Consider the following 12858-nt stretch of genomic DNA (forward strand, 5'->3'; position numbering starts at 1 on the left):
TTCAAAAGAATTTTGTTAAGACTAACTAAAAACAACATATTGTATAATTATAATTATAACAATTCACAGTTATTGTTTATGATACGCTAGACATTCTTTTAAATACTCTCCATTCACTAAATCATTTAATCTCACAATCCTACATAATATATTGGAATCTAAAGCATCTCATCCCGAAAGAAAATAAAGAGAAATTTAATTTAGTCCTACACCATTATTTTAAAGATGAGAAAATCATATTTTGCTCAAAATCATCAGCCTGCTAGTGGCAGACGTGTTGTTCCTAGATCAATAAAAAGCAAATTAACTTATTACTAGATCATCCAGTCTGCTTGTTTTTTTCTATGGGCCAGGCTGTGTTTGTCTGAGTTAAACAAACAAACAAAAAGGGTCTAATTTTAGCTAAAGACAATTATCCAGAATTGACTTATGATGCTTTGTAAATTAAAACTGTGGAATTTACAATGTATAAAGGATAAAAATGTAATTTCATGGTGTGTTTTATACTTACTGTTTATTTAAATATTCTATCATGTACTTTTTTTTTCAAGTAATGGTATAAATTCAATAGCAGGAAGCAAAAGCAGAGAGAATTATAGGTTAGCAGAAAAGCATATTACCTGAAGTATTCCTGAGTATCTTGAGTGATAAAAACATTTCTTCAAACAATTTCTGAACATTTTTTTCCAGCTTCAAAAAAGATTTTATAAGCTGTGATAAGAACCTGAGTTCATCTAAGGAGAGGAAAAAGTTTCTTCCTTTCTGTGGGTATTCAGGAGTAACTGTGAAAAGAGCAGATCAATACTATTGAACATTTGATGTGTTTTCTCATTCACTACTAAAACAATCTATGATTCTATAAACCATCAAAACTAACACTATCTTCAATAATTTGTTTGTTCTTTAGTAAATACATAGAAAATCTCCAAGGAGAGGTTTTTTTTCTCCTCCTTGGAAGCCAGAGATGAGTATTCTGTTTGATGCAAACATGACAATTAAATAATTATATTAATTTTTAGAGTTAGTAACAGAAATATGATTTTTTCGTTGTAAAATCACATCTTATACAATTCCATTTTTTAAGAAGTCTGGCATAATTTGAATCTCGTCACAAGGAAATATTAGACAAACCCAAATCAAAGGACTTTTTATGAAATAACTGGTTTGTAGTCTTCAAAAGTGTCAGTTCAGGAGATAGAAAGACTAGGAATGTTCTAGTCGAAAGAAGTCTAAAAAAACATGACAACTGAAATCAATACAAGATCAGTATTTTATTTTATTTTACTATAGAGGACATTGTTAGGGTAATTTGGTGAAATCTGAGTAAGGTCTACAATCTAATGCTATTATTGCCTGACAATTTTCTGATTTAGACAACTATACTGTGGTTATGAAAGAGAATGTCCTTGTTTTTAAGAAATGCACATTGTAGTATATAGTGATAAATACCTGTGATCTATTCTCTATTCAGAAAGAAAAATAGTTTTAAGAGAGAAAGAGAATGCAAATGTGGAAATGTAAATATTAACATTTGAAGAATCTGTATTTTTTTAAGTCTGAAATTAAAATAAAAATTTAAAAGAAAAAAGGACTGGATAAAGGATATAAATAAGTCTTCAAGACTTTAAAAGTGTTGTTCATAGATCAGTAAAAAGAAGCAAATTAACTTATTGACTCTAGACTACATTATTCATGAAATCATGTTTAAAAATAACTTTGGTTTAAATAATTATGATATCTATTGCTTTCCTAAGAACAATACAACTTAAGATAAACAAAGGTTGATTTTTTTCCTCTTATATAATTATGTTATTTGTTGTCACAATGACATTTTAATATGACAAAAAATATTTTCTACTCTTAAAGAGTATGGAGAATAAGACTGACCTCACTAAATGGCACTTTTAACAAAATTTTCAAGGATTTAAAAAAATCCTTCCTGTTTGTTTGCCACTTCTTAAAACATGTTTTAAGGAAGTGTCTCAAGGCTTAATTACAAATTGGAAAATTTACAGACTTTAGAAAGTAAGCATAAAATGCCTTTGGAGAGAAAATACTAAGAGTGCTACTTAGAAATGATAGAAGGTCTGGTGATTTCATATGAAGAAAAGATTACCTTCATCACAGGGGTTTAGAAGGAAGGTTCCAGAAATGTAACAATTTTATGGGTAATCCACTTTGTTTCAGTGAAACTTTAAAATGTTGGCATCAAACTTCTAGCCAAAAGTACTACTTAGTGAGGTCAGTCTTATTCTCCACGCTCTTAAAAGAGTAGAAAATATTTTGGTTGATACAGTCTTTCATATGATATGACCAAAAATGTCATGGTATCTTTGCAGATAAAATGAGAGAGGCCTGTCATTCAACTTAGACTGTGGAATTTAGTCCTGTTCTTAAAGAGTAAAAAAGGCTTTAAAAAAAAATCTGTAAGTACCTACAAAAACTCTATTTCACCTCTACAGAGATATTAACCCCACAAACATTAGTCTATCTCTAAATAGCCCTATTCACACCTACTATTCTCCCAGAGTCATGCTAGAGAACATAAGTATGTACAACCAGCACATATAACTAAGGTTTTGCCACTAAAATCATAATCCCAAAAATGAAAAGAAAGAACAAGTATATTATGATCCATTTAGCTGTTGCTTGATTCTCATTTAGCCTGTTTGATTTCTTTTAAGCTTTGCTCATATAGATGGGGGCTGGTTTAACCTAAATCTTAAAGATATTTCCTTTGGAACTAAAAATGTCTATAAGCCAAATTTTCAAAGACTTTAAGAATCCTTCCGAACTCTTTTTAACAGTTTGGCTAGAAATTAAAGGTAGGCTTTGCATAGCTCAAGTCTAAATTGGAAGTATTGCGAATGTTTATAAAGCAAACAAAGAAAGCCCTGACCCCAAAATTTCTAAGAATATATATATATATGTGTGTTAACCTAGCAGTGCTATTTGTTTAAAAATTATGTAGGGTCTGAGGATTCTACACGAAGAGATCTTACCTTCATTACCTGGATTTAGAAGCAGCTTTTATTCCAGAAATGTAACAATATTGAAAAGTAAATCTATTTCAATCAATGAATCAGTATAACTTTATAATGAAAGAGAACAGAATAATATGTATGACCTAAATCTAATCATTTTGTCCCAAAGAAGCAATGATTATGGTAGAGGGCCACTAATTAGTTGTTCTTATTTCCTATTACTCTTGGCCCAGTGTTCTCCCAAGGGGTATTTTGAGGGTGAATTTATAGGGAAAATAATTCTGTGATAAATTAATTTTGTGAAAGTCCAATTAAAGCAAAATTAAACACAAAGGATAAAATAGCATTTCCCAAACTTATTTGCCTTCTTTTCCCCCACAGTATCTCACAGGAGTAGTGTTCTAATCATCGCACCTTAGCTTATGATTTCTATCTGTCTAACCGTATCTCTTTCTGTTCCTTAGACTTTCACTGTTAAGCACATTAGGAAAGGGCTTCTTCCTCCAACAGAAGTTCCCTTTACTTTTGTTGTCACCATATTCATCTCCTTTTCCTTCTTTCATGATTCAGTTTGTTCCTCTCCTCCAAGTCACCTCTTGGTAAAATCTTATGTAGATACAGTCAATCTAAAAATTTGCCTTCCCCCCTTAAGCCAATTTGCCTTTTACCTATTTGTTTTTCTTTTTGTTCTTTAATCACTATAGAACTGTCTTGCTTCAAGAAATTTTGGACATATCTGTTCATACATAGGCAACTAGGTCTAGCTGGCCACCAATCATTGTTATGAAATATCTGAATTAATGATTGTTGTTTTATTATAAGATGAGCTCTACGATTCTTAGGAAATACAAATTTCTCCTAAATCCTCAAAAAATTATAAAGAAAAAACTTAAATTTCCATTTTAGAGCAAGGCATTATTAAATTTACCATCAAGTAACAATAAATAAGTTCATGTAAATAACTAGATAGTTGAGGTTCTTTCCCTCTATACGTAATTTTAATAAAATTTTTCTAAAAATTAAACTCTCTGCGATCCTACTGTAGTTAAGACACAATTTAAATTTTTCTTCATGACAAGGTTACCATGAAAGTTACTTATTTCTGTGCTGAATGTAGGGACTACTGTCTGTCCCTCTGTTAAAGGGCTTTTCTCAAAATGACTATCATTCAAAAAGAGTTCTATGATCAAATAGGTTTGGGAATTACTACATACTAAATATTCCTTAAATTGATTCACAATGCAAATTTGTATACTAAAGTCTATGTACATCTATAAAAACATAAAAAAATTAAAAATTCAATGTTTCTCAAACTCTTTTTGACCAATGAACACCAGTTCACCGAGAAGTAAATATCTACTAACTTCTAGGATTTTCTCAAAAACAACTGCTTAGAGGACACTGCTTTGGATTACAGTACCACTGAGTATTTGTTTCTGCTTTGTAGTGTTTCCTCCCATTGTTAGGCCTTTCACTGTGGGTTCTTCTTGCTGCCTGTGTGACTGATTTTACCAGTATGTTCTTCTACCTGTAGACTGCTGTTCCCAATAGCATCACGGTATTTTCCAGATTCCAAGAGAAGCTAATGAAAGTCTCCTAAAACCTCCTAGATCTTCTTCTTGAAAAAAAATCCATGTAGTTTCAGAGCTGAACAGAACCATTTGAAGTCCATTCATGGTGTTCACAGGGCAGTGTGGTCCAGAACCTTCTCTTTTATTTAAAATGCAATTTTTTTCTGGGTCATCTCCAGACCTTTACAAGCAATGCCCCAGGTGAGTTTTCTGCATACTGGATTTCCAGACCACTGCCTGAGGGATCCATAAACTCTAGTTAAAAACTTCTGAGGTGAAAATTACTCTCTACCCATCAGAAAACTTGGATTTTGGCCTTAGCAAGTCAACTAAAGAGGTGCTATTATATAAAGCACCAATGCCTTAAAAACAAACAAACAAAAAAACCTTCACTTTTTCCATGGTCAAAAAATTTATGATTTTTTAAATTTCTGGAAGAAATACAGAATGCCTACAGGGGATTTCTAAGATAAATTATTATTTATACATTTGCCCTGCACAAAAGAAGAACTGCTCCCAGAAAGAACACCTAAAGAATAGCTGGAGTCCTTCAGGCATATTCATGACAAATGTAAAAGAATTTCCATGAGGCCAGAGACAATGTCCAACTTAGTCTATAGTGTCTTAAGAACCCAGCAAAAAGTAGGCACTCAAAAATATTAGTTTAAAAAAATGTATGAAATCCCACGGGTCCTAGAAGTAGCTAGGTTTGGCTTAGAACAAAGATTTCATACCTAATCCTAAAAGGCATTCTTCAAAACAATAAATATTTCTAGATGTAAGTCAATAAATAAATGAATAATTACTGTATTAGATACACACTCTTTACTATTTTGTTTAACAAAATAGATTTGAAAGTTATTTCTAAAACAGAAAATGTGTGCCAAAAAGTGATGATGTGGGAACTCGATTACACATACTCGATTACACAACTGATTCTAAAACACTGTTTTGAGGGGTTTAAAAAAATAAAATTATACTTTATAAAAAAAATTCCACCATGAAAAAATACACAGATATTCAAAGAACTGTTGTTCTAAAATTTAAAAAAAGACTTTGTCTCTGTCTGTTTTTCTACACACACACACACACACACACACATATATATATATAGATACATAACAGATAAATAATATATACTAAAATGATATACTTAGAGGTGTTTTTCAACTAGTGACTAATAGTTAAAATATGAACTCCGTTACCTTTTAGCAAAATTAAGGACATTGAAAATAAATCTAGAAGGATATTAAAGTTTCTCACATTTGATCCACAACAAAGCAGCATTTGGAATAAATATCAAAGTCCAGCCAAATGAGACAGAACAGAAAAATGTGGGTTGTGGCTGAAAGTACACATATTATTTTCCAAAACCATTAGCAACAGAATTCTTGTTAATAATAGCATTAAGATACAGGAGAAAATGAGAAGCCAGAAAATCAGATAATCTGAAGCTGGTGGATCAGTATAATAGGATAAAAGGTGCACATTTTAGTTTTCCCAAGAAAAACGAACACTAGCTACTCTATTATTGACTGTAAATGGATCCATTTTCAGTAAGGAAGTATTGTCGGTGCCACCAGACAAGTGATGTAAAAAAGAGGGGACACACAAAAGCTATTGAAAGTCTCATTATTCCAGATGAAATTCATGACATAATCCAAATGGAATATATTTGTTCCAGTAAAGAGAACTTTTAAACAGTATTATGTTAAGAAGCCAGCAGAGGCTGCTTAGGAACAAATAGTAAGCAGTACTTTCCCCAGGAGCCAAGTCACTTCCTGAGAGCAGGTGGGGCTTTGGAGCACACTGTGCTGTTCCAGTGGCCTGAAAGAGCCCTGTGCCTCCTTGAGCGCCTGCTTCCAAGGAGCCACACAGCAGGGGAAAGAGTAGAATGCAAACGCTATGTCCCTTCTTTGTTCTGGGAGCCTCGTCAGGTAGATGAAAAATCATGGCGGACCTGCAGGCATTGCTTTCTGTCAGACACTCTAAGAAGAAATTGAAGCTCTTTTGCCTCCTTTGCTCTGGCACTGTTTTTGTAACTTCTGGTTATTTTTCAAATTTGTACCACTAGGAAAGCATTTGAGGTAAAACTAAGACAAAGAATTTTCCACTTTAGTTTCAAAACTGAATTTAGTATATCTTATTTCTTTTGAGGAAGCTTCCGTATGTACCACCCAAAACAGACAGGGTAGAACTTTAAAATAAATTGAGTAAATGAATGAGAGATTAAAGGATTAAAACAATGAAGTGAATAACTTGGAAGCTGAGTAAAAATGTAACCAGATTCAACATAAAGTTTAGAAAAAAAAAAAAAAAGCAACCAGACAGAGTGAATATGTGGAAATTCAGATACCTCACAGGTAAGTATCAGGACCTCTCTTCTACATGGTGAGAGGATGAAGAAGGACCTATAGGGAAAGCTGAGCCTCAAAAGGTAAATGAATCTGAATTTGAATTCAGGAAATGTTTAACTCTGAGAAGCTGGAAGTTGGACTGCCCTTCTCTTTCTCTCTTTCCCTACTTTTGTTTCTTCCCCCATGTTTATTTTGTGGCATATGCTAGTTATGTCATCACTACCTGATCCCCAAGAGGTAGTAGAGTGGGTAATATGTGGAATGGTGAGCCAGATGGCCTGGGTTAAATCCTGACACTGCTCCCTACTAGCTGTGTGACTTTTACTTAGTCTCTCTGTGCCTCAATAGAGCGTTAAGGTTTAACAGAGTTACCATATTAGAGCGGTTCCTGCAAGGTAGTAAGAGCTGTATAAATTTGTGATATCACTACCGTTTCCTCTAAGAAGCCTGCCCTCAGGGCCTAGGCCAGCGTAGTTTCCTATCCTCCATGCTCCTCCCTATTCCACCTGCACATTCCTTTATTTCAGCACTTACTATGTCATTCATAAGTTTGAGAGTTGTCTCCTGAAGCTTTCATCCGCAAGGCAGAGATCTTTCCCCTTTCCCTGCATTCCCACTACCCATCATAGGTCCTACATTGATGAATGGCTTCAAAACGACACATACTGGTGAATGTTAGAAGCAACACCACCTGCTTTTAAATCATTTTATCTGGCTTTTTTTTCCCCAGCTATGAACAAGCTTCTTTAGTCAAACACTAATATTAAATGAGTTTAACATTAACTCATGTATGTTAATTTTAACAGGAAATATTTGAGGGAGAAAGAACCGTAAATATTATATAAAAGACCTGTTTCACAGTAAACTAACTTTAAATACCACTGTTATTTAATGGGCTCCATATCTAAGCTTAAACATTCATAAAGTTGAATGGTAGATATACTCCAAGGCCTTCCACTTCACTTTGCTGTGTCAGCCCTTGAGAACATTGTTTTCATGTGTGTGTTCATCATCTTTTTCAGACTCTAATATAAGCTATACACCTAGGCTCACAGAAACAATGCTTTGCATAAAATTCTAGGAGGTTCCCAGACCCACTGAGGCTTTAGGTTTCCTTTGATAACCAGGTTAAGGCTCTCTGCCTAGATTTGTCCAACTTGATGAGAAGTAGGCCTCAAGGTCTCCCTTCCACCTAGGAGGCTTGTAGCTCTTAGAAATTTCTACTTCCCTTTGCAAGAAGAATGGATTTGGTCCAGCTTGAACTTCATAATCTCCTTGTCACTCTTTCCATATGATACAAGGTCTCAAAACACTTACACAGACAACTCTCTGCCTACTAATACACATGCCCCAGGTAAGGTGAGGGGATCAACCTAGGAATAACTAATCCTCTATCTGCTCAGGAATTTAGATAAGCACACAGATTAGTACTAAGTGGCCCTGTTTTGATAGTGGGACATGATGAACAAATCATTCTATCAGAAATGATTGAATTGCTAGCATATACCATATCTACACTTTCTATACCTTCTTTCTCTGACTATTCTAGGCCAAGATACACTTAATTTCACATCCATTGACAGGATTGGTAATCATAAACTAAAGACAGGTAGACCTATAGACAGAGAGAACCACTACATTTGGAATAAATTCTCACAACCCACCAAAGGCCAGGTCATGGAGGTTCACTGTTCACTTTGAAGGGGCCCACATAGCAAGTATCTCCTTACTTCATATGCCACTGGCCGCAAGGGTGGAGATAAAGTCATCTTGAAGCTATTCATCTAGGTCAATGAGAAAAACTAAAAAGAAACTGCTTCTATTGTTACCTTTTCCTGATTCCCAGGCCAACACTGGCTCCATTGGATGTTACCTCCATGTACTGCAAGTGATAACAAAATTCTCCCACACTCCATTCCATCTTCTCTGGCAAAAACTGTCAGTATTACATTAACAAGGGATCAGACTTCTCATTCATTTGCCAAGGGTATAATACTCCGGTCCATCTCCTATTTTCCCTCTTTCTTATTTTGTTTTTCTGAGAACATGAGAGAGAATATCTGACTCCTGATGTGGCCACTGTTAGCTGAAGATGCTAATCACAGAATGGCTGACATTTGAATTCAGCCAAAATTGAGAAATGTACCCAGGGCAAATTTCTGAATATTTTCTCAGCTGGCTTTTGTTTTATGCTGGGTTAACTCCCAGTTATAAATACATAGATATGCTGACCTTTTTAAAGAACATCTTAACAAAAAGACCTCTCTAGTGTAATGAGATGGGTTTTGAATTCTAAATACTGTATGCTAATGGCACATTATTGATGAAATATCTTTCTAATATCCCTTTCTCAGTCTCCAATTTTGCTAGAGTTCAGTTAATTATATCTCTCATCATACATGTTATTTTCTATTATCATGACCAAAAATTAACCTATAGAAAAATCTTAAACTAAGTTAACAATTCATTTTTACTGGAGTCTAAGGTTGTATCTGAGACTTGATATTTCATTTCTTAAAGGAATATGCCATGATAGAGATGTTACATTATCAGCTCTTAATATAACATGTTAAAAATTAATTTTAAATATTTAGCACTGGAATAAAAATAATGCTACCATCAAAAAGATGGATTTAAGTCAAGACACCTGCTGTGTGTGCTTCCTAATATATTTTCTAATTGAATCACAACCTTTCAAAAGACATTGAACGTTTTTCCTCTTTTATACTAAGAAATAAAGAGTAAGATTCTCTTTATGCTTCTTTTAATCAGGTAGGCAAATTATAATGCCTGTGAATATATGTTAAAATTAATACGAAAAGAGATAGCCATGGTGAGAATAGCAGTGTCTTGTACCCAGCCGAAAGCTGTACTCATGAGCTCATTATTCTAACAGAGAGCAGGGTAGGCCTTAACTTAGGGAAGCCATTTTCCAAGTGGTGATGGCACCTCATTGAGCAAATTTTAGTTATTTTACTTTTAGCTGCCTTCCTCACCTAAGAACTAGTTATTCAGCCATAAAGGCAAAGTCATATTTCCTTTAAACTTCAAATATGACTTTGAAGCCCCTTGGGAAGATATCACTTTTTATACTGTCTTCTCCCAAAAGACCTATGAGCTAAAAACAAAAACAAAAACTTTAACTGGGTTTCACTTGCTAACTCAACAAAAGTTTGCCTTGTGCCTATAATGCACCAGGCACCATGTGACATACACCACTGATGGTGACAGACCTGAGAGAGGTACAGAAATCTGAAAGCAGGATGCGGGGGACTAGCCAGGGTCATGCCTCATACCAGTCACCATCAGCTCTCATGGAAACCCCTGTCTCTTCAAAGTAAATGTCTCTTTCTTTAACTATTTAAGTTCGGGCAAGAAAAAAGGCATTAGGTTCAATACGTATTTAAAACTCAGAGCTTAGAAAAGTCCATGGATAAAAAACTAATTGTCTTGCCAGGAGTTTATTGTCAAACTATTTTGATATGAATGGCCAATGCTGGCCTCTGTTGTTCTGTTGCAGTTTATTTCATGAAAATATTTCTTTTAATTAAAAAAAAAAGTACGTTAAAAATATATGAACACTTAAACAACTGAACTTTTAGTTTTTCTTTGCATATATAAAATCTTAGATTACTGAATTTTTATATGATAGTAAAAAACATAAAACTGTTAATAAACACAAATATTTTCTAATTCAACTTGTATTGCACTGGGCCCAGTGTTGCTGGTGCCTGGGTTGTGACAAATTAGAAAGGAAGACAAGGGTAGATGGAAAGGGAGAAAGAGAGAAAGGCAGTGAGAGACTAGTGGGGAGGCAGTCCCCTCTAACAGAGACTGGGCATTATAGCTTGTAAGATAAATCTGGCCCACAGCCTGCACATGGTCTGTGACCTATGGTATAGTCTGGCTTTTCTCTTTGTAAATGGGTGGGGAAAAAAAAGGAAAATATTTCATGACATGAAAATTATATGAAATTCGAGTTTCAGTGTTCCTAAAGTTTCACTGGAAAACAGCCACGCTGATGCACTTATATTTTGTCTCTGGCTGCTCTGTGCTACAATGGCAAAGTTGAGTAAAAAGGACAGAGACTGTATGACCAGCAAAGCTGAAAATATTAACTCTTCCTTTACAGAAGGGATAACCTCTGCAGCAGAAGAGCAGGAAAAATGCAAAAGAGAAACCGCACAAACTGACACAGAAAGGCAAAAATCATGGTTAAAAAGGAGAGGCCAGAGGAAATGGAGGTAAACGTAATTAATAGCTACCACACACTGTACGTACAAACCTTACAGATGTTATGTCCAATCTTCACTGAAACCTTAATGAGGAAACTGGGGCTCAGAAAAGGTAAATTACTTATCAGTGAAGGGCAATGTGAAAGTAATCTTTGAGAAAAAGAGCAATGACATTAAATTTCAATCGAGAGATGAAGTACTATGAGAGTCAGGAGGTGATTTCTATGAGCAGCTTGACTCTGTAAGATCTATGTAAGAGTAATATGGATGATTTTGCTCCAACAAGAGACAATATATACTTCAGCCAGAACTGGGAATTATCCTTTATTCGTATCTTTCTTTCAAACACCAAGTTCTCTCAATGATAATAATAGAAAATAATAATTTTAATGCTTACTTTGTGCCAGGTACTATCGAAAGCATGCTTCCATACACTTATGTTAATCCTCAAAAGCACTAGTATTAGCACATACCTCTAAAATATGAAAAGGTTAAATAAATTGCTTAAGGTCACAAAGCTCCTAAGTAGCTCTTTAAATGTACTGTAATAGTATCATACTATAGCAGGCATCAGAATTACCAGGAGCGCTGTTAACACACAGATTGTCAAGCTGCCCCCAAAGCTTCTGATTCAGTGAGTCTGGGGTGGAGCCTGAGAATTTATATTTTTTACATCCTCTAAATGCTGCCGCTGCTGCTGACGTAGAAACCACACGCTGAGAACCGTTACTCTATTGCCTCTATTTTTTTGTTGTACTCCCATCTAGTCATCCTGTTTTCAATTTTTAACACTTTGTTTCAGGATAAACTCTTATCAAAAGTCACACTTGGATCTGAGAGAAAATGATCCTCTAGGTGGTTTCCTTGTATTCTTCTCCCATTTAGGTAATCTTACACACCACTGGACAATTCCTATTTCTTAAACACTACTCTCAAGGTACTTTTCTGCTCAAAAACCTTTAGTAAAGACCATGTATAACTTAAATATCAAAGACAGGTTTTCAAGACTCTTTGTAATCTGTCCTTACACTAGGTATCATATCATACATTTAGTCATCCACTTATTTGACACCTTAGTTTGCATCTGCCTGGCACTCTTTCTCCCCATCTAGTAACAAGCCAATCAGAGGCATTCATTGAGACGTTTTGAACAGAGGTACCAAGGAAGTTGTTAGGATGTAGGCAGGAAGCTGCCAGGAATCACCTACTCTGCTGAGTGAAGAAACTGGTTTGAGAATGAAGTCATCACACGGGGGAAAAAACAAGGCAACAAATGATGAAATACAGCTTGAAAGCAAAGTACGATTTGCTCAGGTCTCCAGAAATCCTCCAGTTCCTGTCCTTCCAGAGGTTTAATTGTTTAGCTCTTTCCTCTACTGTGTGAACTACCACATTCTTCTTTAGTAAGTGACCCTCACTTTTTTGCATAAGAAGCAGAGAAGAGGAATGGAAGAACAAAGTTGTCACTCGCAAGCTCAGAGTCCTGGCTAATGCCTTCATCAGTAACATACAGAATAGCTCCTCTGTGCCAGTCACAGATCTCTTCATGGTTCCCAGCAAGCCACAGTAATCTCTACCGCTGCTGCTATCTGAACTACGAGGGGAGCTCTTTCTCTCCCTTCCCGTCTGCCTGCACAAGGTCTGTGTATCCTTCAAGGCCAAGCTCAAGTTCAAATCCTTCATGAAGTTTTCCTAGCTTGCTCTCCCTTAC

At 35.1% G+C, this 12858-nt stretch overlaps 1 protein-coding gene across 9 annotated transcripts in view; it reads right to left on the reverse strand.

The window, feature by feature from the left end:
* Window positions 1-12858, reverse strand: part of KIAA0825 (KIAA0825 ortholog) — a 349875-nt gene that overhangs the window by 258442 nt on the left and 78575 nt on the right. For all 9 annotated transcript variants that reach the window (XM_032476137.1, XM_032476164.1, XM_032476157.1 and 6 more), the window contains one exon: window positions 621-782. In XM_032476137.1, coding sequence (XP_032332028.1) covers window positions 621-782 — 162 coding nt within the window. The remainder of the gene's footprint in view (window positions 1-620; window positions 783-12858) is intronic.

The sequence above is a fragment of the Camelus ferus genome, chromosome 3, assembly GCF_009834535.1.
Source record: "Camelus ferus isolate YT-003-E chromosome 3, BCGSAC_Cfer_1.0, whole genome shotgun sequence".
Taxonomy (NCBI): Eukaryota; Metazoa; Chordata; class Mammalia; order Artiodactyla; family Camelidae; genus Camelus; species Camelus ferus.